The sequence below is a fragment of the Polypterus senegalus genome, chromosome 6 (genome assembly GCF_016835505.1).
Source record: "Polypterus senegalus isolate Bchr_013 chromosome 6, ASM1683550v1, whole genome shotgun sequence".
In the NCBI taxonomy this organism is placed as follows: Eukaryota; Metazoa; Chordata; class Cladistia; order Polypteriformes; family Polypteridae; genus Polypterus; species Polypterus senegalus.
The window spans coordinates 187648273-187674351 of record NC_053159.1 but is presented as its reverse complement, the minus strand read 5'-3'; the positions used below and the strand labels follow the sequence as shown (position 1 = coordinate 187674351).

Here is a 26079-nt window from a genome sequence, read left to right as displayed (position 1 = left end):
TGGCTAAAATAAGAGATGCCCTTTCAGTCTCAAAATGAAGACTCGTCACTTTAGTCCAGCATACCCTGACTAGAGCTGCCGATTAGCTGCACATACAGCATCTCTGCTTGTTTGTCATATGTACAGAAATATAAGCATTAAAGTATTTTAAACCATTACTAACCCTTCTCTATTCGGTTTCTCTTTTCAGTATCTGGATGTGACATTTGATGGCACTGATCTGCTGCCAGGCTACTCTTCTGCCTATGGAAAAGTTATCTTGGATAAAGAAGGATGGAAAGATTCTCTCATCAGATGGGAAAGTTGGCACAGACTCCACTATGGAAAACCCAGGAGCAGGTAGGCAGCCAGCTGGCCGAGGTCTCCGGAACTGTCACTTTGTTTTTAACTTTTTTTGCTGTCCACTGGCCATAATTCATCATAATTAATGGACAGACGAAGGCTGGTTTCCATTTAGGTTTAATATTTGAACAAATCAACATTTTTATGTGTACCACTTCCGTATTTAGTGATTAGTATCATCCATACTTGTATTTTAACTGAGAACTGTTCATAGAGCTCTGTGCCTGTACTCGGTGAAGAACGCTAAACCAATAATAAGTTGTACTGAACCTTCAGCCCCCAGAGCAGATTTTCATTAAGGCCATGTCTGCACTTTCTTCTTTTCAGCTTTCCCTCAATCATGACTAGTCTCCCGGTCTCTGATGCTGCCATTACCATGTTTTCCCACAAACACAATGCTTAGAACTCAGGCCAAGGCCAGACAATTCAATCGTGGTTTCGTCAGACTAGAGAATCTTGTTTCTCGCAGTCTGCAAGTCCTTTAGGTGCCTTTTTGTAAATTCCAAGAGGGCTTTCATGTGTCTTTTACTTCCATCTGGCCATTCTGCCTTAAGGCCCAGACAAGCGGAGTGCTGAAGTGATGGTTATCCTTCTGGAGGTTACTACCCTCTCCACACAGATTCTGTGGAGCACAGCTAAAGTGACCATTGTGTTCTTGTTGACATTTCTTACCAGAGCTTTTCTCCCCAGATAACCCAGTTTGCCTGGGCAGTCAGCTATTGGAAGAGTCACGACTGCCCCAATCTTTTTTCATTTAAGAATTATACAAGGCAGGTGTAGCACAGGGTTCTACAAATCCAACAGCCCCCCAGCTGCTAATGGTGGAGCTGAACCACTTCACTCCTAGCTTTGAGGTGAAGTCACCAGAGACGGCTACTTCACATCTGCTAGCTCACAACAGCCACATTCTCATGGTGGAGGAGCATGAGGTGAGGCGTACACCAAGGGCGGTGAACCCAAGGGAGACTGCAGGACCTGAGTGTGTTTGTGGACGAATGCTATTGGACTGTATGAATCAGCTGGCTGGGGTCTTCACCAAGATTTTCAACTAGTTCTTATCCCAGTCCACCATTCCATCCTGCCTGAAGTCCTTATTATAGTTCTACTGCCAAAAAAGACTACCATCCGCAGCCCGTATGACTATCATCCAGTGTGATCATGAAGTGCTTTGAGAAACTGGTCCATTAATTCAAACCTCCCACCCATGTTAGACACACATCATTATGCTTACATGATCTACAGGGGACACCATAGCCACAACTCTCCATTCTGTTCTAACCCACTTGGAGCAGCAGGGAGTTACGCTAGGCTGCTCTTTATAGATTTTAACTCTGCATTTAATATCACCCTCCCTCACAGACTGGTAAATCTGCCTCTGGATCATGGACTTCCTCTCTGATTGCTCCCAGAGGGTAAAAGTAGGCCCCCCACATCTCCTCAGCCCTTCGTCTCTGCTGGTTCTCCACAGGGCTGCATGCTGAGCCCTCTAGTCTTTACCCTCTATACCCATGACTACATCCCTGCACACTCCAGCAATGGCATCATCAAAATTGCGGATGACACCACTGTAGTGGGGCTCATCTCTGGGGGGAATGAGTCAATTTATCAGGACAAGGTGGAGCGGCTGTCTGGGTTGTGGCAGAGGCAACAATCTGGTTCTCAACACCACCAAAACCAAGGAGCCGATTATCAACTTTAGGAGAAAACAAACGGATATCCAACCCCTTTTCATTGGTGGGGACTGCATGGAGACTCGGACATCCGATTCCTGGGTGTGCACACAGGAGGAGGACCTGACTTGGAGGGCTAACACCACTGAGATGGTGACTTTACTTCCACAGTAAGGATTCTCAGTAAGAATAATTTCCCCCAAAAACTGCTCATGTCCATTTATTGTAGAAAGCATATTGACTTATTGCATCTGTGTGTGGTTTGCCAGCTGCACAGTATCAGAGAGGAAAACGCTCCAGAGAGCCGTAAATACCACCTAGAAGATTACTGGATGGCCTCTCCCATCCCTGGAAGATCTTTACAGTTCCCGCCGTTTTAAAAAGGCCCAGAGCATAATTAAAGATCCAACCCACCCCGGTCACTCCCTATTTGAAATGCTGCCCTCAGGCAGACGTCTCAGGACAATTAGATTTAAAAAGTTTTCACTCCAATGACTGCATTAAATACTGCTCATTACATAAATACCAGCAGAATGTGAAAAATATCTTGTATGCGTGGTATGTGTATTTTACCTTTTTCTAATTCTTTAGGATGCCTTTTATAAATCTTTATATATTTTTATAGTTTTATAATTTCATGTTGTTTTGCATTGTTAAGTTGCCACTTAATGTGGTTGTATATGTGCAATGACAATAAAGATATTCATTCTTTCCATTATGGAGGCCACTGTGACCATGGAAACCTTCACGGATGCAGAATTCCCCAGATCTGTGCCTTGACACAACCCTATGTGTACTGACAGATGTGTGCCTCTCCTAATCATGTCCAGTCAACTGAATTGACTACAGCTGAAGATCGAACAAGACGTAGAAACATCTCAATGATGATCAACAGAATGTGATGAAGCTCAGCCAAAGCAAAGCATCTGAATACTTGTGGCGGCAGGATATTTCACATCTCCACATTTTATAAATTTGCAAAAATTTCAAAAATTCTGTTTCTGCTTCTTGTGTGGGAAAAATTAAGGTAAACAATTTTCACCTAAGGATTCAACATAACAAAATATGAAAAAAAGTGAAAGGGTCTGAATACATTCTGGACATACTGTACTAAACCAGACCTGACTTTGACCAATATTTATTCTTAAATAAAGGCCACGACTGCTGAAGGCCTGTGCGTTGGAGCTGGGGAGTCCTCTACAGCGCATCTTCAACCTGAGCCTGGAACAGGGGAGAATCCCGAGGCTTTGGAAAACATCTTGAACCACCCCAGTCCCAAAGGTATAACGTCCTAGTGAGCTGAATGACTTCCGCCCTATTGCTCTGACATCACATGTGATGAAGACCATGGAGCGGCTGCTGCTTCACCACCTGAGGCCACAGGTCCACCATGCCCTCGACCCTCTGCAGTTCACATACCAGGAGAAGGTGGGAGCGGAGGATGCCATCATCTATATGCTACACCGATCCCTCTCCCACTTGGACAGAGGCAGTGGTGCTGTAACAATTGTGTTTCTGGACTTCTCTAGTGCCTTCAACACCACCCAACCTCTGCTCCTTAGGGACAAGCTGACAGAGATGGGAGTAGATTCACACCTGGTGCCATGGATTGTGGACTATCTTACAGACAGACCTCAATGTGTGCGTCTTAGGAACTGCAGGTCTGACATTGTGGTCAGCAGCAAAGGAGCACGGCAGTGGACTGGACTTTCTCCAGTCCTGTTCAGCCAACATACTGTACATCAGACTTCCAATACAATTCGGAGTCCTGCCACCTGCAAAACTTCGCTGATGACACTGCTATCGTGGGCTGCATCAGGAGTGGGCAGGAGGAGGAGTATAGGAACCTAATCAAGGACTTTGTTAAATGGTGCGACTTAAACCACCTACACCTGAACACCAGCAAGACCAAGGAGCTGGTGGTGGATTTTAGAAGGACCAGGCCCCTTATGGACCCTGTGATCATCAGAGGTGACTGTGCAGAGGGTGCAGACCTTTAAATACCTGGGAGTGCAGCTGGATGATAAACTGGACTGGACTGCCAATACTGATGCTCTGTGCAAGAGAGGTCAGAGCCGAATATACTTTCTTAGAAGGTTGGCGTCCTTAAACATCTGCAATAAGATATTGTACCAGATGGTTGTGGCGAGCGCCCTCTTCTACGCGGTGGTGTGCTGGGGAGGCAGCATAAAGAAGAAGGACGTCTCACGCCTGGACAAACTTGTTAAGAAGGCAGGCTCTATTGTAGGAATAAAGCTGGACAGTTTAACATCTGTGGCAGAGCGACGGGCACTAAGCAAACTCCTGTCAATCATGAAGAATCCACTGCATCCACTGAACAGGATCATCTCCAGGCAGAGGAGTAGCTTCAGTGACAGAATTTTGTCACCGTCCTGCTCCACTGACAGACTGAGGAGATCGTTCCTCCCCTACACTATACGACTCTTCAGTTCCCCCCAGGGAAGTAAATGCTAACATTATTCAAAGTTATTGTCTGTTTTTACATGCATTTTTATTACTCTTTAATTTAATATTGTTTTTATTTTTGTTTTTTGTATCAGTATGATGCTGCTGCAGTATGTGAATTTCCCCTTGGGATTAATAAAGCATCTATCCATCTATCTAAAGTATAACATTATACAGTCATGTGCCGCTTTATGTATGTCGACCACAAAGTGTACATGTTGTTACATTTGGGTGTCTGGGTGCGAGTTATCGGTACGCATAGTTTTAACAGTCGGTACAAAGTAGCACAAACCGATCTTCACATCTCAGCGGCCTCACAGCATGTCCGTGTGAGGCAGTGTTTCTCAACCACTGAGTCACGCTACTGGCTGCCATAGTTGCTTCATGAGTGGGCCGTCTAAGTCAGCGTTTTTCTCGATCACTTTTTCATTACCCAGGTGGCCACTGATGGGTCGCATTTTGCCATTGTTGCTTCATGAGTGGGTGGTAGTGGATCACCCAAGCACAATGTATTTCCATTTCTAAATGAGCTCATTTCACCAAGCGGGACTGCCCGATTACGCTTGTTTCACCAAGAGGACAGCTTGCTACTGCTGCCAACGGGTCATCATTGTACTTAAAAAGGCAAAACTGGGTCACGGGACCATAAAGGTTGATAAACACTGCTGTAAATGAAGGCAGAGTAGGTTGAGCGCATTAGCCACGTAGAGCAGGAGCGATCAGAACAAACATTAAAGGACCTCTGTATGTCAGAAAACATAATAATAATAATAAAGATTTATTACTGCAGTAGGTTTTAGCAAAATTACCCTATTGTTTTTAAGGCCCTCAGCCATAAGTGTGACTCGCCTAAACTCAGTCAGCCATAAATTAGTGCATAACTGTACTTAATCCAACTCGGGACTGTAGGGTGGTTGGAAATGACCAGAAGAGGGCCCAGTCACGCACACACCCACCTAGTTTTATAACCACTTAATAACCTATAACCTATCCTGCACATCATTGCGATTTGGGAGACAAAACTGAAGTAACCGGTGGAAATAATATGCAGATATGTTTAAAAAAACAGCAATACGCTTAGTGCATATTGGAGCTAATGGAGATTCGAACTAAGAACAGTTGATCCATCAGAAGGCAGGACTAAACACTACACCATTTCTGAGAATTTTAAATCTGATGAATTTAAACAAACATTTGTCCTTAATACAATATTTAGTCTTCTGTAAACAGGGACACAAATTGGGAGGCAAAATCAAGACACAAAATGGACCACGGAATTTGTGAACTGTTACCTTGGTTGCAGATGTATACAAAATGCACATCCAACACAACTAAACAGGGAAAAAGAAGGAGCACTAATGCTGAATTCTATTAGGAAGTCAGAATTTCCGAGTTCCTAGTTGGAATTTTCAACTGGAACATCCCCCTTAAGCCGGATTCCCAACTAGGAAAACTCAGGAGTTGGTCTGTCAAGTCAAAGTCTGACAGACATCATATTATGACGTCACTTCCAAATGGCGACATACACCGCAAACTTTACTAAAAGCTGTGGTATCATACTGTTAATGAACACTGTTGTCTAAGTGTGTCTCATTAAATCAGCTGTACACACAGTGATGTCCAACTTCTATCCATGGACAGGTTACTACAGTGTTTGGATGTGCAAAATAACCACGTAATGCGTTGGTTTTCCTGAATGTGTCCTCACTGATTTTACTGGAACACAATCAATTCAGGAGTGACGTCATTCCCAGCTCTGAAATCTGACTTCTGAGGTAAATGGAACACAGCATTATAGCTTTTTGTGGCCATTGCACATACCACACAGTCTTTTCTGAAAAATACAAAACTGTTGTGAAGATACAGTGTACAGCAAAAGTATTTATCCCCCTCAGTGTTTGTCCTGTTTTGTTGCATTACAAACTGGATTTTCATTTGGATTTTATGTAATGGACTTCACAATATAGTCCAAAATTGTTGATGTTAAATGAAAATAAAAATATGTTGTCTCTCTCTCTCTCTCTAAAATCCAACGTCGTCTGTCTGTCTGTCTGTCTACTTTCACAAGAGAACTACTTAATGGATTCAGATCTTTTTTTTCTATGATTTGCTTGAACATCCCGGTTGATTTTGCGACTTCTCTCAGTGCGCTAGGAATCATAGTTCGCTTGCGGGAGTAATTTATTCTCGCTAATTCGAGACAGAGGTTGTGGGCCGAGGGAAGGGGAAAGAGAGATGTCAGGAATGGAGAGCAGGCCGGGGCCATCCTCACTCAAATGCCAGCCTCCGTTCAAGACAGTGAACCTCTGGGCCATGTTTTGGAGCGAACCTTGCCTCCGCTTAGCTAGCGATACCTGTTTGTGCATTGAGTTTCAAAGTATATATATACATCCATTATCCAACCCGCTATATCCTAACTACAGGGTCACGGGGGTCTTCTGGAGCCAATCCCAGCCAACACAGGGTGCAAGGCAGGAAACAAACCCCGGGCAGGGCGCCAGCCCACCGCAGGGCGCGCACACACACATACATATATATACATACACATAAATATATATATATACACACACACAAATATATATATATATATATATATATATATATATATAAACTGCTCAAAAATTAAAGGAACACTTTGAAAACACATCAGATCTCAATGGGAAAAAGAAATCCTCCTGAATATCTATACTGATATAGACTGGGTAATGTGTTAGGAGCGAAAGGATGCCACATCGTTTGATGGAAATGAAAATGATCAACCTACAGAGCCCTGAATTCAAAGACGCCCCAAAAATCAGAGTGAAAAATGATGTGGCAGGCTAGTCCATTTTGCCCAAATTGAATTGCAGCAACTCCAAATTGTCCGCAGCACTTTGTATGGCCCCTGTGTTCTTGTATACATGCCTGACAACATCGGTGCATGCTTCTAATGAGATGACAGAAGGTGTTGTGGGGGATCTCCTCCCAGATCTGGACCAGGGCATCACTGAGCTCCTGGACAGTCTGACGTGCAACCTGGTGGCATTGGATGGACCAAAACATAACGTCCCAGAGGTGTTCTATTGGATTTAGGTCAAGAAAGTGTGGTGGCCAGTCAATGGTATCAATTCCTTCATCCTCCAGGAACTGCCTGCATACTCTCACCACATGAGGCCAGAAATTGTCGTGCACCAGGAGCCACTGTACCAGCATAGGGTCTGACAATGGGTCCAAGGATTTCATCCTGATACCTAATGGCAGCCAAGGTGCCTTTGTCAAGCCTGTAGCGGTCTGTGTGACCCTCCATGGATATGCCTCCCCAGACAATCATTAACCCACCACCAAACTGCTCATGCTGAATGACGTTACAGGCAGCATAATGTTCTCCATGGCTTCTCCAGACCCTTTCACTTCTGTCACGTGCTCAGGGTGAACCTGCTCTCATCTGTTGGACTACCTGTGCAACCTCTGTAGGGTCCAGGTATCGCCTCATGCTACCAGTAGTGACACTGACTGTAGCCAAATGCAAAACTAGTGAAGAAACAGAAAAGATGAGGAGGGAAAAATGTCAGTGGCCTCCACCTGTTAAACCATTCCTGTTTTGGGGGTCATCTCATTGTTGCCCCTCTAGTGCATCTGTTGTTAATTTCATTAACACCACAGCAGCTGAAACTGATTAACAACCCCTCTGCTACTTAACTGACCAGATTAATATCCCAGAAGTTTCATTGACTTTATGCTATACTCTGATTAAAAAGTGTTCCTTTAATTCTTTTGAGCAGTATATATACACACACACATAAATATATACACACACACACACATAAATATCTATCTATATATCTATCTATATCTATATATCTATATATATATCTATATATCTATATATATATCTATATATCTATATATATATATCTATATATATATATCTATATCTATCTATCTCTATATATATATATATATATATATATATATATATATATATATATATATATATATATATATATATATATGTGTGTGTGTGTGTATATATTTATGTGTGTATATTTATATATTTATATAAACGGCAAGTAAAAGTGCTATGTATTTGCTTTGAAACCCCCAAATATGATCTGCTCTAACACCATCAAGCAAGTGACATGAAAAGCAAGGAGCACTCTAAACAAGTCAGAGACAAAGTTGTGGAGAAGTAAAGATCAGGGTTGGGTTATAAACAAAGTATCGTAAACTCTGAACATCCCACAGAGCATCATTAAATCCATTAATAAAAAAAAATATGGAAAGAACATGGCACCACTATAAATCTGACAAGGGAAGGCCACACACCAGGCAAAGAGGGCATTCATCCGAGATAAAACAAAGACACCAAGGAGAACACTGAAGGAGCTGCAAAGATCCACAGCAGAGATGGGACTATCAGTCCACAAAACCACTTTAAGCCGTACATTCCACAGGGATGACCTTTATGAAAGGGTGGCCAGAAAAAAAGCCATTGCTTAAAGAAAAACGAAAAAATAAATAACAAAACACATTTGGAGTTTGCCCAACAGTGTGTGGTGGACTCCATAAACACATGGAAGAAGGTTCTCTGGTCAGGTGAGGCTAAAATTTAAGTTCATTGATCATAAAGGGATACAATATCCCTGGTGAAAAACCCAACACGTCCCATCACCCCAACGACACCATTAATACTGTGAAGTACGGTGGTGGCAGCATCATGCTGTGAGGACAGGAAAGCTGATCAGGACTGAAGGAAAGATGGATGGCACTAAAAATGGGGCAATTCTGGAGGAAAACCTGTTCGAGTCTGCCAGAGACCTGAGGCTGGGACAAAGGTTCAACGTCCAGCAGGACAAAGACCTTAAAGCTACACTGGAGAGGTTTAAAGGGAGACATTTCTAAGTCTTGGAATGGCCTCATCAAAGCCCAAACCTCAATCCAACTGAGAATCTACGGCTGACTTGAAGATTGCTGTACACCAACGCAACCGATTGAACTTGAAGGAGTTACTGCGTGTGGTGGGCAGGATCCCCAGCCAGGATGCCTGGAAGGACCGGGAGAGGGACAGTTAATCCCCTGGACCACGAGAGGGCAGCTGCCCTGGTTTTCATGGGGGCCACGGGATCGAAGCTTAGAAGTCCAAACCTGTTGGGGCCCGTGGCCACCACCAGGTGGCGTCTGGATAGTTCCGGAGACATGGACTGTAGCACTTCCGCCACATGCGGTTTTGCCATGAAGAATAAGTAAAAATGCCACTGGTAAGGCATGCTAAGCTAGCCGAGACATTCACCAGAATTGCAGGTAAAGGGGATCTACAAAGTATTGACTGTTTTTTGGTATTAATTACTGCACATTAACTCTTTCAGGGCTGATGTTGACTTTTGTCAAAATTCAGGGGTAGAGGACAGTAATCGGCTGTAAACTGAGAGAAAACTTGCCCTTACTTTTCAGTTTGACTCTCTTTGCTCGAAGGAAAGTTACATAGCTTTGTTGATTTGACCTCGATTCCCTGCGTGTGTAGGAGTAGTGAAGAGCAAAAATGGCATCAGCATCTGGTGAGACTAAAGCAAATGTGCAAAGCAAAATACTCCATGGACGTTTTCTGTATTATTCTGTATTTTCAGACTCTGAGTTTGATGCAAGTGATCTGTAGATGCAGATCAAAAATGAAACTGAGGTACCAGCATTAGCCTATTGGTCCTCAGTTGATTGTGGTGCTGAACGCGTTCGTGTAGCTGATACGCTTACAGCAGCGTTTTCGCCTAGGAGGACTACCACTTATGATGACAAGAGGTACAAACCATATTGAGTCACACAGCGACTGCCACCGTCGCCCACCTGCAGTGCCAAGGCAGAGAGGTAGCTGGCCTGCCATGCATTTCTGCTGGCCATCGAGCCACCCCTGCGCAGCCACTGCTGCCATAGATGCCAAACAGGCACCAACAGCAACCAAAGCACGTAGCTACCAACAGACGTTTTATGTCGATTTATGTGTGAAACCAGTGCATTGGGTACTTTTCAGAAAATATTCAGCCCTCAAATAGTTAAAATGGTAGACATGCTGTGTAAATCAAATAGGGCAAACTCCTCAAAACGGCATTTGAATTCCAGGTTGTAATGAAACAAAGCAGGATAAAAACACTGAGGGGGGGGAGAATATCTTTCTGGTAAATGTGGCCATTTTACATCCCACACAGTCTTTACTGACCGGAACTTTCTCAGCATTGAAAGCTCCGAAACTGTTTTGAAGAAGAAGTTCATCCCAGTTAAGCAGAAAAATGTCAAACATTTAGACTGTTTATAACTCAGCAATTTGAATACAAGTCTCCAAATATAACGCTAACGTCTTAGCCTTTAGTCCTTTACAATCCAAATTACACACAAAGTAATCCGACTGCATGACTTACATTGTTGTTGCGCGTCTCCACGGCAGGGAATTTTCTGACGATAAATTTGACAGCAGACTCCAGATTTTTGTCTATCAAATATGATGGTTTTGCTTTGGGGTCTCCGCATGCCTATAATAAAAGAGTGGAGAAAAAAAAAAGAAATATAGCAGATAAAAAAAAGTATGTTACAATAGGAAAACAAATGTCATGATCAAATCACTGAGAGGTGGCAGATCAAGCTATGCAAAACACTGGTTGAATTTCAGTGGACAGGTGACAAGATGAGAAGGCAGAGTGCAGGGCAGAGCTGGAGGATGCAATGGGAGTGAGAAAGAGAGTGAGAGTGAGAGAGAGAGAGAGAGAGTGAGAGAGAACACAAATGCTCTGCTACGCAAAATGCTGTATGGGAATTTTCAAAGCAGTTAGTGCAACACAGCAGAGGATGAAAAGATTCATTCCTACAAGAAGAAAAGGTGGAATTTTAGTTGGCTTTAAGGTGATAAGAGAAGAGAGCAATTATCTGAAACAGAGCTGCTGCTGCAACAAATACTCCAGTGCAACTGAGGTAGTGCGGTGCGCGGGTTAGGGGGCGACATGCAGGCTGGAAAGTTGTGCGAAGAAAAGAACGTAACGTTGATTTGTCTAACTTTTATTCACTGGACCGAGTTTATTTCCCACAGGTTTAGAATTTTTCGCTACATAGAAAATGAGACACAGACATGGGAGAAACCAAAAAAAAAAAAAAAGAATGCACTCCTTCACTCTATATAGCACACCACTTCACTAGAAATACAACGAGGTGTTATCTAAGTAATACTCTAAAAACAGGGGTCTGTTTGGTCTGGTCCCGGAGGACCACTGTGGGCTGCAGGCTTTCATTCTAACCCTTTTTTTTTTTTAATGTGTCCTGTTCGTGCTGCTAATTAACTTCTTGTGAATTCATTTTAATTGAATTGCTTTATTAAGATTTGTTTCCAAGAATTTCTCCCATCGTTCCTCTGAATTGCTTCATTTCTTTCCTTCAATGGCACCCAAACATAAATGAAATGTGAAGTGAGGGAGCCAAGAGAAGACCAACTAAGTGAGGGCCTCAAACTCCAACCAATTTCACTCCAACCAGCTGCTTAATGAGGCGCCGATTCTAGTCGTTAATTAAACCCGTTCTTTAATTTCATGGCTTGTTGCTGCTCTCGTGGAGCCTTAGCAGACATGTCTCAAATTGTTGATGTTCTTTTTCTAAGACCCCCGTTTAAAATGCTTTAGGGACCTGATCAACATTACTGAGACCTTCGCCTACCTTTATTTTCAGGTATTGAAAATATGACTTGGAGTCCTGCCACGTGCAAAAGTTCGCTGATGACACTGCTATTGTGGGCTGCATCAGGAGTGGGCAGGAGGAGGAGTACAGAAAGTCAATCAAAGACTTTGTTAAATGGTGCGACTCAAACCACTTACACCTTAACACCAGCAAGACCAAGGAGCTGGTGGTGGATTTTAGGAGGCCCAGGCCCCTCATGGACCCTGTGATCATCAGAGGTGACCGTGTGCAGAAGGTACAGACCTTTAAATATCTGGGAGTGCAGCTGGATGACAAACTGGACTGGACTGCCAATACTGATGCTCTATGTAAGAAAGGACAGAGCCAACTATACTTTCTTAGAAGGTTGGCATCCTTCAACATATGCTGCAGATGTTCTACCAGACGGTTGTGGCGAGTGCCCTCTTCTACGGGGTGGTGAGCTGGGGTGACAGCATAAAGATGAAAGACGCCGCACGCCTGTACAAACTTGTTAAGGCAGGCTCTATTGTAGGATTAAAGTTGGACAGTTTAACATCTGTGGCAGAGTGACGGGCATTAAGCAAACTCCTGTCAATCATGAAGAATCCACTGCATCCACTGAACAGTGTCATCTCCAGACAGAGGAGTAGCTTCAGTGACAGACTTTTGTCACCATCCTGCTCCACTGACAGACTGAGGAGATCGTTCCTCCCCCACACTATGCGCCTTTTCAATTCCACCCGGGGGAGTAAATGCTAACATTAATTTTATTTTAATTCTTTTCATTTTTATTACTATTTAATTTAATATTGTTTCTTTGTATCAGTATACTGCTGCTGGATTATGTGAATTTCCCCTTGGGATTAATAAAGTATCTATCTATCTATCTATTGTATGATGGACACCAGTTGTTTTGCCTCATTTTGCATCTCGTTATTTTTTGGCTGCTAATTAAGGAAAAAGAAACAATTAAGGGGTCTGAGTTTTCAAGAGCAAGTCAATTAAAATGAATTCAAAAGAAGTTCATTATCAGCTCATTAAGGGTTACAATGAAAACCTGCAGCCACAGTGGTCCTCCTGGACCAGACTTGACGACCCCTGCTCTAAAACACAGGTGTCGAACTCCTGGAGGGCCGCAGTGGCTACAGGGTTTCATTCTAACCATCTTCTTAATTAGTAACCCATTTTTGCTGCTAATTAACTTCTTTGGCATTAATTTGAATTAACTTGATTCAGGCTCCTTTGTTTCTTTTTCCTTAATTAGCAGCCAAATAATGGCGAGACCCAAAACAACCCGCCACATGAGCAGCTCACCACATTACCTGAAAATAAAGAAAGGAGAAGGTCTCAGTAAGGTTGATCTCTCGGGTCACCAAAACTTTCGACGATGTTCTTAGAAAAAACAGCAAATCGACAGTTTTGGAAATGTCTGCTGTGGCAGAATGAGAGCAGCAACAAGCCATAGAATTAAATAATGGGTTTAATTAACAGCAAGAATCGGCTTCTCATTAAGAGTGAAATTGGTTGGAGTTTGAAGCCCCAATTTAGCTGGTCATCTGTCGGCTCGTTTCAAATCTCATTCCCGTTTGGCTGCCATTTAATGAAGAAAACAATCAATTCAGAGCACTGAACAGGGTTATTTAAATGAAAGGAAACAATTAGCAGAGGAAAAACTGGTCACTGATTAAGAAAAGGGTTAGAATGAAAACCTGCAGTCACTGCGGCCCTCCAGGCTCGGAGTTCGACACCCCTGCTCTAAAACATCACTCGGGGCTGTGTCCACACTATTATGTTTTCGTTTAAAAACAAACATTAGTCTCCGTTTTTGCCTTTCGCCCACACAACTCACCGTTTCCTTAACCCCTGAAAACAGAAACTTTTGGAAATGCTCCACCGGGAGACGTAAATCCCTGAAAAAAATGGCTCAACACTGCAGTGTGGAGTGGTGAAAACAGACAGTCTTGGTAATACGGACCCTACGCATGTTCTGATTGGTTCGTTCTTATCATGTGGCCCTTCTGATTGAATCCTGCTCATTATATTTTCTCTGCCGCTTTGCTCGCCTCATACCTGTGAGTTCCTTACCATAACGATTCTACCTCATTGTCAGTCCAAACAAAATATACTGCCCTCCATCATGTTTGAAGCAAAGACGCGTTTTTCCTTGATTTCCACCTCTGCTCCATGGATTAAAACTACAAATCGAACAATTCAGACATCGTGATTAATGTGTACATTGCAGATTCACACTTTTTCTATGTGGACCCCATTTCAGGGAATCATAATGTTTGGGGAAAATCGGTGTCACAAGTGTTTGTGATTCCTCAGGTGGGTTTCGTGGCTTCCTAAGATACCTCAGGTTGCTTCTCCACTTTGGAGTCTGCAGTTGTCATTCTTCAACGTCAGGGTAAGAGATCTGTCAATGAAAATCAAAAAAGCCATCACGAGGCTGAAAAACAAGAATAAAACCAGTGGGGACATCGGTAACGTCTCAGGATGACCAAAATCAACCATCTGAAATATCATGAAGAACAAAGAATGCAACTGGTGACCTCAGGAATCGCAAAAGGTATCTTGTGAATCAATGAAACCCACCTGAAGAACCACAAACATTATGGTGCCCTGAAAAGGGGGGACCCTGTACACAAAAGGTGTTGTATGACCGAAAAGTGTGCAAATCCCCTTGTAAGAGCCAATCGTAGAAAGTTAAAGCCTTAAGTTAAGCTCATATTAGTGTTTGCTTAATTTCAATCTTATATATAAACGTCTACGTGTGTCTGTCTGTCCGGCCCGGAAGTGCGAGGCTACAGCTTGAAGCTCAAACAAAGCAACTCTGTCGCCAAAGTGAAACCACCGCCGCTGAGAGACAACGGAGGCGAGCATGTCGGCAAAACGGAATTGAGGAGGAGCCGCTAATACACAACCGATGCGAACGATTGATTGAAATGCCAGAATCCATGGTTTCTAGGAGCCCGGGCTGCTTACACAGCTAGTAGAATATCATTTTTTTTTCATACCTATAGATTATGGTATAGCCTTTACCCCCTGTAGTTAACGTGAAATAGAACTTTCTTGGCTATACCAGTAATGCAGTGTGTTAAGTCTGTATGGGATTAGTCTCATTGCTAGCATGGACTGATAAACCTTTTACAGTCCGTAAATGGCATAGACATACAGTTTTATGGATTGTTTAGAAACGATTTGACTGTAGGAGCAAACTTACAGAAAAGAAGATAAGTCATAAATGGAATTATTCTTTAAACACAGACTTTACTTTGCAAAATTCTTTTTACTGTTTTCTGTGGTGGCGCACCTGATCAAAGCATGCCCTCGACCCTCTGCAGTTCGCATACCAGGAGAAGGTGGGAGCGGAGGATGCCATCATCTATATGCTTCATTGATCCCTCTCTCACTTGGACAGAGGCAGTGGTGCAGTAAAAATTATGTTTCTGGACTTCTCTAGCGCCTTCAACACCATTCAACCTCTGCTCCTTAGGGACAAGCTGACAGAGATGGCAGTAGAGTCATACCTGGTCTCGGGAACTGCAGGTCTGACATTGTGGTCAGCAGCACAGAGGACTGGACTTTCTCCGGTCCTGTTCAGCCAACATACATCGGACTTCCAATACAACTCGGAGTCCTGCCACGTGCAAAAGTTCACTGACGACACTGCTATCGTGGGCTGCATCAGGAGGAGTATAGGAACCTAATCAAGGACTTTGTTAAATGCTACGAATCAAACCACCTACAACTGAACACCAGCAAAACCAAGGAACTGGTGGTGGATTTTAGGAGGCCCAGGCCCCTCATGGACCCCATGATCATCAGAGGTGACTGTGCAGAGGGTGCAGACCTATAAATACCTGGGAGTGCAGCTGAATGATAAATTGGACTGGACTGCCAATACTGATGCTCTGTGTAAGAGAGGACAGAGCCAACTATACTTCCTTAGAAGGCTAGCGTCCTTCAACATCTGCAATAAGATGCTGCAGATGTTCTATCAGATGGTTGTGGCGAGCGCCCTCTTCTACGTGGTGGTGTGCTGGGGAGGCAGCATAAAGAAGAGGGACGCCTCGACAAACTGGTGAGGAAGGCAGGCTCTATTGTAGGCACAGAGCTGGACAGTTTGACATCTGTGGCAGAGCGACGGGCGCTGAGCAGACTCCTGTCAATGATGGAGAATCCACTGCATCCACTGAACAGGATCATCTCAAGACAGAGGAGCAGCTTCAGAGGAATGCTGTCACCATCCTGCTCCACTGACAGACTGAGGAGACCCCACACTATGTGACTCTTCAATTCCATGGGGGGGTAAACGTTAACATTATACAAAGATATTGTCTGTTATACCTGCATTGTTATCACTCTTTAATTTAATATTGTTTTTTATCAGTATGCTGCTGCTGGAGTATGGGAATTTCCCCTTGGGATTAATAAAGTATCTATCGAACTATCTGATGTCCTTCCATTGATGGATTAAAGGCCAGAAGTCCACATGACCGTCATCATTAAGTTCTTCCATGTGAACCCTGAACTCCGTGAGGACTGATTGAGGTCATTGATGTTAGGTAGAATGCCTAGAGAGGGCTGGGTGGTCTCATGGCCTGGAACCCCTGCAGATTTTATTTTTTTTTTCTCCAGCCGTCTGGAGTTTGTGTTTGTCATTGAACCTTACTTTTATTCTATGTTCATTAGTGTTCCCTTATTTTAATTCTTACTTTGTCTTTTTTTTTTTCTTTTTCTTCATCATGTAAAGCACTTTGAGCTCCATCATTTGTATGAAAATGTGCTATAGAAATAAATGTTGTTGTTGTTATATATACCAACTTTTTCTCCCTTCTCTACCTTAGGTGTTATTGGTTTAAGAGCTTAGGTGTTATTCCCGATAGTACCTTAACATTTGAGGAGCATATTAATAACGTGACTCGGTCTGCACATTTCCATCTACGTAATATCGACCATTTACGCCCAGCTTTTTCAGCGACCAGAACTGCTATTCTTGTTTATGCTCTGGTCACATCTCGCCTTGATTATTCTAATTCTATCCTTTCAGGTCTTCCTCACAAACTCCTTTTTAAACTTCAATTGGTTCAGGATGCCACTGCCGCTCATATTATTACCAGAACCCCTTCTATAGAACTCGGTACTCCAGTCCTTCAGCAGCTTCACCGACTCCCTATTAAATATCACACTGATTTGAAGATTCTGCTCTTTACTTACAAGACCCTCCAAAATCGGGCACCTCCTTATCTTTCTGATCTTCTTCACATCTCCAGTCCTTCTTGTATCCTTAGATCTTCCTCCTCTATCAGTCCTCTCTATAATTCCTCCTGCTCGCTTGACTTCCATGGGGTTTAGAGCTTTCATTCGAGTAGCCCCTCACCTCTCCCACAAGATATTCGTAATATCAACTCTCTTCCTACCTTAAAATCTCATCTTTTTAAGTTGGCTTATTCTGTCTGATAATTGTAGCTGATAAATTTAAATTCAATTTTATTATCGTATTCATTCTGGTTTTATTGTACTCTAATATTTTATTCATTTTATGTTGCGACTGTTGTTATTAATGTGCTCTGTAAGGTGTCCTTGAAATGCGCCTATAAATAAAATATTATTATTATTACTATTATTTTTGTGTGAACTGTTCTACTTTGAATTTTTACTAAAGATATTTGGTCTGTGGAATCATTTCAACCTGTCACACCTTTGCTAAAAATCCCATGAAGCAAACTACAGCTGCAGAACTAATTTTGGGTAAACGCAGCTCCACATTCCTCAATGAAAGTTTGCAAAGTGCCCTTTAATCACAATGTCAGAATTGTCCGATTTGTAATTTGAAACTGTGGAACAGAGGAGAAAATGAAGGAAAATCGTGTCTCGATCCCAGACATCATGGAGGGCGCTGTTGTTCCGTTTCTGTTATTTGCCATTGCTGTTCTCCTCGCGTCAACACGAGCGGTGAATGAAGGTCCAGTGTTGAGTGCAGCTCCTCATCTCGTATCTGCCGAGGAGCGCATGTCCACTTTGGGTCATATGTGTTTTCTCTCGTTGGTGTGGGTGGAGAAACTTTCATAAACGATGTGCAAACACTAGTGTGCGAGGAGATCCTTTTTCTTTAAATAAGCCATTTTTTTTCGAAGAAAACGTACTAGTGCGGACATAGTCTCAGGGTTAAACAGCTTATTCAAAGATATCAACAGCAGCCAAAAAGTTAACAACAAAAGAATTTGAAAAGAAAGCAGCAAAACAAAAAAATATCTAAGTAAGGGCAAGTCACCTTCAAATACAATTGTACCATGCAAGGCATGTTTATGTCAGGTTACCCTTCTAGTGTCAAATTATTGCAGTACATTTACAAAGAAAGTTTAAGGCTGTAAGTAGGAGCCTTTCCCACCGCCAGAGTTTTTTTCAGGAACCATGAACATTTTTTTTAGAAATTCAAGGACTTTTTTTAGCGTTCCCACCACAGGAATCCGGGTCATTTATAGTTCCAGGTACTTTTTTTTTTTAAGCTCCTACTCCAGGGTATGCATTTCTCATTTTCATTCCACCGTGGGTGGGGCTTCAGAGATGAATTGTGTTGATTGGTTGACCACAAGCACTGCCAACTTCAGAAGTCCTTGGCTAAGGTCCCTGTTGTAAGGCCTGTAATGGCGCTTTTCCACTGCATAGTACGGCACAGCACGGTTCAGTACAGCTCACCTTGGTTCGGCTCGGTTTGCGTTTCGACTGCAGTTTAGTACCACTTTAGAGTGGGCGGGATTATTCACGTGTCGTTATAGTTGCGCCTCTACTGCCGTGACACCGTGGAACTTTTACAACAACACGCGACACGACAACACTTTAGCTCGACGACGCAAGGGTAAGCATCTAAAAAGCACATCACTAGCTAACTTTTATCACTGTTGCAAAGCATAAAATGAACTTAACTGCCAGTGTAACATTAAAATGCTGATTCTGTAGATTACAGATCTTCCACATTTTGCAAAAAAGTCGCCGCAAAAGACCATCTGTTTGGACATTTAACCGTGCTTCAGAGTGGTGGGATGTGATTGTTCCCGGTTTTACAAACACTCAGTGGCTGGAGAACTTTCGAATGTCGGAAGAAACATTCATCCACTTATGCAACAAACTGCGTCCAGCGATGGAGAGACGGGACACAAACCTCCGCGTGTGTGTACCTTTAAAGAAAAGAATAGCCAGTGACACAGTAATGACGATTTTCTCCAGCCAATCAGTGACCAGCAGAGTTTACACGTCACGTTTTGGTAACGGTTCGGTGCGCTTGGAACCTCGGCTGAGGTGGTACTAAAAAAAGGACCAGGTACCAGGTACTGTTCCCAGTGGAAAACGCCCCAAAAGTGAGCTGAACTGAACCGTGTCGTGCCGTACTATGCAGTGGAAAAGCGCCATAATTCCATCAATCAGGCACCACAGGAAGTTTTTGCAGAAATGAGGGTCTTTTTATAAACTTGGGAACTTTTACAGCATTTCCACTGCCAAAACTCCTGACATTTACAGGTAGTACTTTTTTTATTATTTTAAAGCTCCTACTCCAGGCTCTGTACTTTGCATTCCTAAAGAACTATCAGGAGTGAGGCTCTAGAGATGAATTAGGCTGAATTGTTGACCACAAGCACCGATGCCATCTTATTTAGTCGTCTGGACTTTGGTGAGTTGTGAAGATGGAGTACTCTTCATAGTGGCCTCCCCAACATGCCGTGTGACGCACCGCTTCGAAGCAATAATGTGGAACAACTCCCAGACACTCCTAACTCTACATCACCATCTCTCTTCTTTGCACATCACATATATTTGCATAAAGATTCCAGATTCTCTGATGTGGTGGGAAACCAACACACGAACGTGGCCAGGGACCACAATGAAACCCAGGGCTGGCATCATACAGGGACTCGCTGGCTCTTGAAAACAAACTTCTGATGGTGGGAAAATGCCTACTTACAATGGACAAAAACATATCTAAAATTTTACTATAACACAAGTAACACTGTGACAAAAAAAAAAGGCTAAAGTGTTGTCGTTGTCTGCGTGTTCTTGTAAAAGTTCCACGGTGTCACGGTAGTTGAGGCGGCGCAACTATAACGACACGTGAATAATCCCGCCCACTCTAAAGCGGTACTAAACTGCAGTCGAAACGCAAACCGAGCCGAACTGAGCCGAACCAAGGTGAGCTGTACTGAACCGTGCTGTGCCGTACTATGCAGTGGAAAAGCGCCTTGATATACCTCTAAGTGAATGACGAACAGCTCCCGACAGCCATGCTAACCTGTGAAAGCATAATGCCTCAAAATCTCCTGTCTATGTAATACCATTTTTGACAAAGTTAAATAAATAAAATGGTAATTATGTGATATATAAGCACATGGAAAAAGCAGCAAGTCACTGAAATGTGAATATTTGTATAATTAAATAAACGTCACTTCATTATTATGAAATACAGCGCCATTTTGGTTCATTAACTTGAGTTACCTTACATTTCGTTATTACAGATTTAATTTCAAAGTGGCCTTATTGTTAAAGAAATTTTTATTTAACAATGGGACTTTTTCGAATGACTGTTTTACCGGCTGCACTACTTATTTCAGAAGGCCTCTTTTCATGGTGGTTTTGTCACTTTTCAATCAAGACCAACGGACTGAACAGCTTCCTATTAGTTAATCATTTCCTGTCATTTACTTTTGCCTCACTTTATGCAACACGCTATCAAAAACTCTATCGCTACTTTTTCCTGCATTCAGGCTACCAAAAATAGCAATGCAGTAAGAGTTGGGATAATTTTGAAGACAGAATACAAAAAGACTACCAGAGCAAAAAAGCATGTTTGTTACAAAGAGCTTAATGGTAATCTTTCTCTTTCAGTCGTGTCATACATTTGTGAAAATCCCTTCAGCAGATATGCGTTACCTCCCTTCTTTCTTTTTTATTGGACAGTACAACCCCTTTCATTCCTAATTCTTTATGCTTCTTGTTGCCTTTATATGTCAGACATTTCAACACTGTTATGGACGATGGGACGCACATCACTACATATTATTTACTGTCGTACCGTGTCACTTGCCCCTGTTCATAAGACATTCTCTCCCTCTTGTGGACGCTAGACGACACTGCACCTAAACTGGGTACGGGCACCGGATGGGAAAACACTTTAGACCGTGTGTACATGTATGTGTGTGTTTATATACGAGGTGTGGCAGAAAAGTAATGAGACTGGCAACACTGCAAGCGATCTGGCAACGCTGCGCTGTTGTCCTTGATAGAGCCCGTGTATCGGTACCCTCCCATAGCTCAGTGCGAGTTTCAACTCCTTCCGTTAACTACGTGATTTTTGTGACTGCTGCTATTAGCGAAGTTGTGTTTTTGGTTGTGCGTCACGCAAAATGGAACAGCGGAATTTGGAGCAACGTTGTGCCATTAAACGGCAAGTTTGACATTTGAAAAGTTAAAACAGGCCTATGGGGAACATTCTTTATCACGAGCTCAAGTTTTTCGCTGGCACAAATCATTTTTGGAAGGCAGAAAACACGTTGAAGATGAACACCGTTCAGGGAGGACTTGAACTTCGAAAACCAATGAAAACATCGAACGTGTGAACACTCTTGTGAGGTCAGACCGTCGTTTAACATTAAGAATGTTGAGTGAACAATTAAATTTGAACTGATTTAACGTTCAACAAATTTTGACTTAACATTTGCACATGCGAAAGGTCTGTGCCAAAATGGTGCCGAAAAACTGCCCTCTCCATAACAGAATTTTTGACCTCAAAAGGCATTCCTGTGGTTCCCCAGCCCCCTTATTCACCTGACCTCAGTCCGTGTGACTTTTTCCTTTTTCCTAAACTGAAAAATCTCCTCAAAGGACGTCATTTCGGGACTTTAGAAAACATCCAAAAGAGTGAAACGGACATTCTGAAGACCATACCGGTTGAAGACTTCCAGCGCTGCTACCAACAGTGGGAACGACGTCTCCATCAATGTGTGGCTGCCCAAGGGAACTACTTTGAAGGGGATAACATTGATGTTTGAAAAAAAGAAAAACTTTGGTAAATAAAAAATCAGTCTCATTACTTTTCTGCCACACCTCGTATATATGTATATATGTGTGTGTATATATATATATATATATATATATATATATATATATATATATATATATATATATATATATATATATATATATATATATATACACTCACCTAAAGGATTATTAGGAACACCTGTTCAATTTCTCATTAATGCAATTATCTAATCAACCAATCACATGGCAGTTGCTTCAATGCATTTAGGGGTGTGGTCCTGGTCAAGACAATCTCCTGAACTCCAAACTGAATGTCAGAATGGCAAAGAAAGGTGATTTAAGCAATTTGGAGCGTGGCATGGTTGTTGGTGCCAGACGGGCCGGTCTGAGTATTTCACAATCTGCTCAGTTACTGGGATTTTCACGCACAACCATTTCTAGGGTTTACAAAGAATGGTGTGAAAAGGGAAAAACATCCAGTATGCGGCAGTCCTGTGGGCTTAAAATGCCTTGTTGATGCTAGAGGTCAGAGGAGAATGAATGGGCCGACTGATTCAAGCTGATAGAAGAGCAACTTTGACTGAAATAACCACTCGTTACAACCGAGGTATGCAGCAAAGCATTTGTGAAGCCACAACACGCACAACCTTGAGGCGGATGGGCTACAACAGCAGAAGACCCCACCGGGTACCACTCATCTCCACTACAAATAGGAAAAAGAGGCTACAATTTGCACGAGCTCACCAAAATTGGACAGTTGAAGACTGGAAAAATGTCGCCTGGTCTGATGAGTCTCGATTTCTGTTGAGACATTCAAATGGTGGAGTCAGAATTTGGCGTAAACAGAATGAGAACATGGATCCATCATGCCTTGTTACCACTGTGCAGGCTGGTGGTGGTGGTGTAATGGTGTGGGGGATGTTTTCTTGGCACACTTTAGGCCCCTTAGTGCCAATTGGGCATCGTTTAAATGCCACGGGCTACCTGAGCATTGTTTCTGACCATGTCCATCCCTTCATGACCACCATGTACCCATCCTCTGATGGCTACTCCCAGCAGGATAATGCACCATGTCACAAAGCTCGAATCATTTCAAATTGGTTTCTTGAACATGACAATGAGTTCACTGTACTAAAATGGCCCCCACAGTCACCAGATCTCAACCCAATAGAGCATCTTTGGGATGTGGTGGAACGGGAGCTTCGTGCCCTGGATGTGCATCCCACAAATCTCCCTCAACTGCAAGATGCTATCCTATCAATATGGGCCAACATTTCTAAAGAATGCTTTCAGCACCTTGTTGAATCAATGCCACGTAGAATTAAGGCAGTTCTGAAGGCGAAAGGGGGTCAAACACCGTATTAGTATGGCGTTCCTAATAATCCTTTAGGTGAGTGTATATATATGCCTGCCTGCTGCTATCAGGTAATTCAATGCTTCCTCCCAACATACCCAAACTAAATATCGATACTCAAAATTCATTTTGCAATTTACGCAACAACTCCCATTTATTAATTATTTATTGATTGATGAATTGTGTTATTTGCCCTATGAATCTGTATCTTTGCTTGTTATGTTCCTGCTGTTATATGCATCTAAATTTCCCCACAGGATTAACAACGTTTATCGAGTCAAAACTCCAGGGATAGCTAAAACGTGAACTTCCTTTAAAAACTTCAGGTTGAAAATCTGAACTCATCACAACACTTGGACTAAATACTATATTTACGAAGGGGGACCCAAAAATTACCAGTATCGCTCAAGAGGAAGGGAGTAGTTATCGAAAATCCAGTTACGTATTGCAAGCGTACAGGCTGATTAATTAGTCCGCCAAGGGGCAGTGCGGCGAGTTGGTCGACTGCATATTTCTGATATTTATTCTACTACTGTGTGCCAGACTTCCACGATTTTTTTTTTAATTCTCCAAACCGATCAAAATATGTGCGATCATGTGAAACATCAAAACAATGGTTGCGTTTTTGCAAGTTGATGGACTTTTTAATAAAGTGCTTCCCAGTGAAAAGACTGTTAATCACTGATATTACACTGAAATTCTGAGAGATCTGCAGAAAAGTGTAAGGAAAAATAAAAATGCTTAGCAGTGGCGCAGGGTAAATGGTCTTTTCTCGTGACCTTTTGGGGTTAGAACGTAGGATCGGCCATTGTACAGTGCCCCCAACCTTGACGACAACAACAACATTTATTTCTGTCGCACATTTTCATACAAATAATGTTGCTCAAAGTGCTTTACATGATGAAGAAAAAAGAAATAAAAGACAAAGTAAGAATTAAAAAAAGTCAACACTAATTAACATAGAATAAAAGTGTAAAAAGCTCCGATGGCCAGGGAGAACAGATAAAACAAAAAAACAACTCCAGACAGCTGGAGAGAAAAAATAAAATCTGAAGGGGGTCCAGACCATGAGACCACCCAGCCCCCTCTAGGCATTCTACCTAACATAAATGAACAGTCCTCTTCGTATTTAGGGTTCTCATGGAAGGACTTGATGATGATGGTCACGCAGACTTCTGGCTTTTAATCCATCAATGTAGGAACATCATGATGCTTTTGATTACGTGTGGCGCAGATCGCCACCACAGAAAGCCGGGAAAAGAAACAGAAGAGAGAGTAGGGGTCAGTACGGCTTTTAGAGCCACCAGGAATAGTTATTATAATGAATTGAATACACAGAGTATCAGGATTAGATGAAGGTGAAGTTATGAGAAGGCCATGTTAAAGTAATGTGTCTCTACTGTATATTTTTTAAACTGCTCTACTGTATCAGCCTGGCGAATTCCTATTGGCAGGCTATTCCAGATTTTAGGTGCATAGCAGCAGAAGGCCGCCCGCCTCACCACTTCTTTTAAGTTTAGCTTTTGGAATTCTAAGGAGATACTCATTTGAGGATCTAAGGTTACGATTTGGAATATAACGTGTCAGACATTCCAATATATAAGATGGAGCAGATTATTTAAGGCTTTATAAACCATAAGCAGTATTTTAAAGTCAATTCTGAATGACACAGGTAACCAGTGTAGTGACAGCCCACCTGTACAAACCGCACAGTCATTCAAATAGTTTTTGACCAAAAACAATATGGTGGTTGTTCAGCTCCTACTGAATTCACATGATCTCGCTCCCTATGACTTCTTGTGGGTGCCAAAATAAAAACTGAGATCAGCCGCGAAGATGATTTGCTACCATGTTAGAAATACAGGGGGGAAAAAAATCATAATGCGCTCTAGACGCGGTAACAAAAGATGAGTAGAGGAAACGTTTTCAGAAGTGCAATGCATTTCAAGGGGAATATTTTGACGGTGACTAAAATGGAATTGCTGTCATCTTCTTCTTCACCTCTTCCCACTTCTATGTTATGCTATTGTCAGACACATTTCTTGTCAAGAGAAAGAAATGATATTCACTCACGGGCAGTTATACGTTGCGTTGTCATGATGTAATTCCAAAAACACAATCAAAATTCAATGTGATATTGATGAAAAGGTAAAAGCGTAAAGAGATCGAATATATGGACATAGGAAATATGACAGGAGTGCGCAGCAAGAGATGCACATCACGGAGCAGCAGCAGCAAGCCAGCAGCTGATCGAGCAAAGAGGAAGAAAAAAAAATGTATTTGTGGTGCATTTAGGCCCCCTCTTCACAACAAGAGCGGCAGAGACACGAAGTGGCTGGCTGGGGGGGTTGGGTTTGGTATTGCAAGCAAATCAAGCAGGGGGCAAAGCCCCCCAGTCTTCCGAAACAAAAAAAAACATCAAGTCGAGTTCTGAAAGTCCCTAAAGTCTTACTATCTTTGATTAATTCCTGCATTTATTTCTAGTAGGATTGACTACTGCAATGCAGTGTTCACTGGCTGTTCAAACTGTTCTTTATTCAGCCTCCAGTTAATCCAAAATGCGGC

General features: G+C 42.5%; 1 protein-coding gene across 1 annotated transcript in view; it reads right to left on the bottom strand.

The window, feature by feature from the left end:
- Positions 1-26079, bottom strand: part of nckap1 (NCK-associated protein 1) — a 274250-nt gene that overhangs the window by 200702 nt on the left and 47469 nt on the right. The window contains 1 exon segment of the mRNA XM_039757729.1: positions 10865-10975. Within this exon segment, the coding sequence (XP_039613663.1) occupies positions 10865-10975 (111 nt within the window).